Source organism: Centroberyx gerrardi, chromosome 7, assembly GCF_048128805.1.
Source record: "Centroberyx gerrardi isolate f3 chromosome 7, fCenGer3.hap1.cur.20231027, whole genome shotgun sequence".
Lineage (NCBI taxonomy): Eukaryota > Metazoa > Chordata > Actinopteri > Beryciformes > Berycidae > Centroberyx > Centroberyx gerrardi.
The window spans coordinates 29229561-29235564 of NC_136003.1; the positions used below are offsets into that span (position 1 = coordinate 29229561).

At 41.3% G+C, this 6004-nt stretch overlaps 1 protein-coding gene across 1 annotated transcript in view; it reads right to left on the reverse strand.

The window, feature by feature from the left end:
* Nucleotides 1-1520: 1520 nt before the first annotated feature.
* The window catches only part of crlf3 (cytokine receptor-like factor 3), a 19124-nt gene continuing 14640 nt past the window's right edge, over nt 1521-6004 (reverse strand). The window contains exon 9 of the mRNA XM_071894449.2: nt 1521-4876. Within this exon, the coding sequence (XP_071750550.1) occupies nt 4611-4876 (266 nt within the window). The 3' untranslated portion in view covers nt 1521-4610. The remainder of the gene's footprint in view (nt 4877-6004) is intronic.

The window sequence follows — 6004 nt, forward strand, 5'->3', positions numbered from 1 at the left end:
TTTGTTTTAAGTGAATCATTTGCTTTATGTTTATTAAACCTTTAAGTTTGAACAAATTTAACACAGAAATCCGGTCGGAAACTGAAAGGTTTAATAAACATAAAGAAAGTGATTCACAGCAATTCAGCAGCATGTCTAGTTTTATATATATATTGTCAGAATCTGCTTCATTTATGTGCTAGAAGTGTGATTTTTAGACTGTTCCTCCATACAATGGCAGTGAATGGAAAGAGAAAAAAAACATAATTCTCCAGTCTATTCTACTGGAGCAACAGATCACAGAATCACTGATTTGGGGGTTTTATCATGGAGGAAGATACAAAACCCAAGATAATAAGTTCAACATCAGTTTAACATTTATTTTGTGGTATCATTTCTTTAATGTCTATGCTTTCCTTTTCCCTCCCATTGCTGCACCTATGACTATGTACATATGACAATGTGAAATGGATGATGAATATGTTTTGGGAACTCGTTCCTGTATAATATGGTGGGGTTGTTTTTAGAAGCTGGGAGCCAGCTGGGAGGTTTTGTAGTTTCTTAGTTTACAGACCAAAGGGGATGAATTTGCTGCGGATTTCTCCGTTCTTGTTTCTTGTGACGATTTTGCTTTTTAAGGAGGATGTGTTTCTTTCAATGAAGTGATGATCCCAGCCTTGCAGGTGGTTATTTCTTTTTTTTTCTATTGGCCATGCAACAAGCTTTTTTTCCCTCTTCCTCCTTCTGCTTACTGGGCAGACTCAGGCTGCGTCTCCAAGCTCATACCGTCTACTCAAGTAGGCACAATGAAACAATCTGAAGTTTAATATCAGAGAAACACCAGCAAAATGAACAATTAGCACATATTGAATCATTTGAGTCCAGATGTTGATGCTGCCAATATAGTTTTTGTGTTTCAGTACTTCAGCAGGTTGTATGAGCTTTCAGACGTAGCCACCGATGAGGATTAGCGTAAGTGTTTCTTTGAGATTTGGTGTGTGAAGTTGGATGTTTTTTTTGAACATTTCTTATTGTGGCGCGGCTCTTTGAAAGCTTTACGTCAATCCACTGAGTCGACCTAGAAGCCCGACGATGCCGAGGAAGACGGCATGTAGGGAATCTGGTTTGCTGCTGCTATTCAGTCCAAACTGATCGACAATGTTTGATTCACATGTGACAAATAATTGGATTCATCCGATCTGAAAACAGTTCTGTGTTACGTGCAGAGCGCCTTTTTGTTTTGTCTCGATTTGTCCGCAGACTTTTAGTTTTGAGGGAATAGCAGCCTGGAGGGCGACCTGCTCTAGCTTTTTGTTAATTCACACAAGACCAGCAGCATTTTGCACAAGATGGGAGGAGCCATGTCAAGAATACAAGACTCTGTTCAACAACGATGTAAAACCAGCTTGAAGTTGTGAACTTTGTCATAGAGAATGGTTTTCTATTTAAAATAAAGAGTTTTGTACTATTGTCAACAAAGTGGTCTGTTTTATTCTGATTAGTTTCATATCACACCCTTCAAACAAAACGCAGACAAAAAGCTTTTCTAGCACTTTATTGAATTATTCTCCCTTCCTCGGACAGGGAGAAGGCACAGACACAATGAGGTTATGTACACTGGATCCACACACAGGCCTCTAACAGCCGGTCACAGTCGATGAATGGGAGGGGAAATACTAACGTGATGCTGGTGGAGAAACCGAGTACCATCAACTAGATCCATCTAGGGTTAGCCCTTCCTCCCCCGAGTCACCACTTCGTCATGGCAACGAAAAACTGACCTCAAACCGCCGTAAATTAGGCAACATCACCGAAGAGCAGCAAACCAAAAGCTGTAATTATTTGTTTAATAGGACATTAAAGATTTATGGCAACCCGGCGGTTAAGTGGAAACCTGATGAAGGCGAGTTGGTCGGCTGAAATGGAACTGAGCCCGAAAAGCTTCTGCTGTGTCTTAGAAAATAAACTGAACAAAAATATAAATGCAACATGTAAAGTTTTGGTCCCACGTTTCATGAGCTAAAATATAATGTCCCATGTTTTATTCCAAAAAAATGCTCATTTCTCTCTCTCTCTCACAAATTTGTTTACATCCCTGTTAGTGAGCATTTCTCCTTTTCCAAGTATAACTTTTTCATATGAACTGGATTAAAGTCGTAAGTAAAATTGTTCCATGTTGCGTTTATATTTTTTGTTCAGTATAGATCAACTGAATCAGTAGTGCTGAGTGTGTCTCATGATGTCCTGCCACCTCTGAACTTTACGGGGCAAGGCACTGCATTTAAGAATTCACTTTATTCCTATGATTTACACAAGTCCACTGTGTGAGAAACTGAACAACCCTCTTCAAAAGCTCACAGTGAATTAGAAATGTTGGGGCGCTTCATAAAGAATGAATAGGGGAAAGATGGTGAAGACGAGTGGCAGCTGAGGGGGATTTTCTGCATCTGCGTCTCCATCTCAAAGGAATAACGGAGGAACTTTTCATCTGCTGAACTAAACTGAACACGGGACGCCCAGCCACACTTGATCCAAACAGATGATTTGTGGTTTTAACAAGCCTTCCTTTCCTCTGGTGGTTCAACTGCCGTTTACAGGTTGAAAACCTCTCTAGAAAAATGAGATTTTGTATCAGCACTACCACAGAAGAAACTAAATTATGTGCTGTATCTTATATTAATAAAAAGCACATATGTACAGTAATAACTCATCAGACATAAGCTGTATTTGTGTAATCTCTACAGTACAGTGCTGCTGTTGTAGAGCATTGATTAGCTCAGTTCCTCAGTTATTCAGGCAGGTGATTTATCTGTAAATCACTTATATTCTAGTTAACACACTCCTCAAAATTAAAAAAAACACACTAACCTTCCTTCCCACTAACATTACAAGTTGCAGTTTTGTAAATACTGTTAGGATTGTCATTGCAAAAAGATAAAAAGTAGAAATAATTTTTCAGAGTAACAGATTGAGTCAGGTTTAGATGACTGGATCAGACGGAGCTCAACTAACTTGTTGACAGAGTGAAAGAGGCAAAGAAAGAAAAACACAGAAGGAGGAGTGACTTTCACAGTGGCTGTGTTATGTTGCGGTGAAACCGACCAGCATGCTTTGCGGCTAAACCCTTTGATGAGGCAGCGGTACATTGTAAAGTGTCTTTCTTTTCTTTTCCTCGCCACTCCCAAAAACACACACACCCATACACTCACACACACACAACTCTATCCCCTTCACACACAAGAAAACAGTGTCTCTGCCTTGACCAAACTGTTATTATACCTAACTAAAGACAATGCATAGATAGATGAATAAAACCCTGCATGGGGGAGATGCCATGTAAATAAACAAAAACAAAATGCTGTAAACAACGGCCAAGCTTTCAAGGATACGGAAGCCCATTGAGGACATAAATTCATACATTTTATTCACGCCGTTTTCCTGTGATAACGAGTTAATTTTCCTTGTTTTCTCGAGATATCAATTTATTTGTCATTATCTCAAGGTAACATATGTTTTTTTCCCCAAAGATAATGACATCATTTTCTCATTATCTCGAGATAAAGTAATGGGCATTGAGTAATTATCTCGTTCTCGATAATGAATTTATTTATATTATTCCTCGAGATGAAGATGCCCTGAACACTAACAGGTCGGCCGACTTCAACATTTGGGTTTTGAATAATATGCTTTCTGTTAGGATGTTTCCAAGCAGAAAATTATCTTATTATCTCGAGAAAACAATGTTTGTTTCCCTGTGATAATGAGAAAATTATCACATTATATCCTGTGACCTCGGGATAATTAACCCTATCTCAAGATAATGGCATAAATAACTCAATATCTCGAAAAAACAAAGAAAATTAACTCATTATCACAGGAAAATGGCGTAAATAAAATCTATGAACACATGTCCTCAATGGGCTTCCGTACAAGGAGGCCAGGAATCAAATATGAACTAAAAGTTAAGAAGCTGTATCAAGCTAACTTTTCAACGAAACAGAAACCCCTGGTTGGATATTTACGCCGCGATCCTCCGATATCACGCCTCCCTGTAGATTTAAGAAGAGCTGGATCATTGTAAAGCAACACAGGCACATTCAACAGCTTAGACCCAGCCTACTCATTCACATCTACAGTGGAGCAGCAAAACTGCCCAGCAGAGAACAAAATTAACCTACAGGGCGTCCAACGGTCTGGAATCATAGGGATGGATGGCATTCATGAATCATCTCTATTTTACTTTATGATTCTACCTGAAGGAAAAAGGCTATTCTGTAAAAAAAAATCCCAAACCAGTAGCATCTGCAGCAGCAAATTACTGCCGCAGCTGTAGATGTGGATATGCTTTACTGGATACAGAGAAGCACGCTATTCCATCTGTAAACGTCTGGAAGTTGGCGGCGGTCATGCTGAGCACATTCTGCGAAGGAACGAGCGATTTCCCTGTGATGCCAGACTCTGCGGACGCCCTGTAGCACCTGGGTGGCGGGAGCTACGGGATGGAAGAGAGATGTTTAGAACGGAGGGAACGGAGGGCGGGCCGAGGGCTTCCAGACTCCAGCAGACAGGAAATCCACTCTCGCTTAATTCTTTTGAAGTATCGACGGTGCCGTTTATCCGACGGGAGCCCCTTAAAACACCAGCACCTTCCAGCCGGAGTGGACGAAGGAGCAGCCGAAGTAGAGGCAGTCCACCGCCTGGTCCACCAGCCAGTCGAACACCACCTCTCGGTTCCCTGAGCCGATGGTCACCCTCAGCTTGAAGTTGCCCCCGTCGCTCAGGTTGTTGTTGCTGATGGGAAACAGGTTGACCACTTCCATGTCAAAGGTCACGGCAGAGCCCACGGTGATGGCAGGCAGCTGGTTGGTCATCTCTTTGCCGTTGACAAATACCGCACCTGGGAGAGGATGAGAAGGGGGAACAGAGGATGGGAGGGGAGTGATGGACAGCTACAATGACTCTGATATCACTGTGAGAAAACACACTACATGTCAACAGTCCAAACTAAACTCTACCTTTTACCACTTGACTCATGTACAGTATGTCTAAAAGATAATCATACCTTGTCAACAAAGCCTATACTTGGACTGGATTATCCCAAGTTTCTTTCTTTGTTAGATTGCGAAGTCCACACTAGAGGCTTAGTAACTTCCAGTTAGTTTGGAAATAGAAGAGAACCCAGGATGGAGCCTTGAGGGACTCCACAGCAAAACTGTGCCACGAAGGAAACAGAACTACCCAAAGCGACAGACAATTACCCAAAGTTCAGACGGTTATGCTGCGTTCATGTCGTGTCGGATTTACCGTAACTACGAGCTGACAACTGGGAAAAACCGTTCACAATTACAAGCAGGACAGGATTTCTTTGTAGGTTTCAATTTCTCCCACTTGGCGTCACAAATTGCGGCGGTTTGTCAACACAAGTGCCCATTTATTTATCCACTTATATGTCACGTAAACAGTGCTGCTATAGCCTGCGCTCCCAGGGCTTCATCACTCTCTCCATCCCCTCAGTCCGTACTGAATTTGGTAAAAAGGCTTTCTCCTACTCTGCCCCCTCAACCTGGAACACGCTACAGCAGGAACTGAAGCTGTCCAGCTTGATTCCCCTAGGGGATTTTAAACTACTTCTAAGTAATATGGAGAGAGCGTCTGTGGGGGTTTGCTCTTGTTCATAGTGCCTAAAATCTGGCTACCACTTTGGCACTTTTGCACTTATCACTTTTACGATTGTGTTTTATCTTGTCTCTGTATTGAATGTCCTGTCTGTCTGTAACTTTGTGTTGTACTGCTGCTGTTGCCCGACCAGGTCTCTCTTGTGAATGAGACCCCGCGTCTCAATGAGATTACCTGTCTAAATAAAGGTTTAATAATAATTTAAAAAAAGTGGCAAAAACTGCAGTGAATCCACTGATGTTGGCAGTCCAAGGTAATAAAGTTATATTGACAATAATACAATAAACTCTACTTATGAAACTACTTATGTCTAGTTCAGTTTGTTTATGGTTGATTTTAAATTCATTAA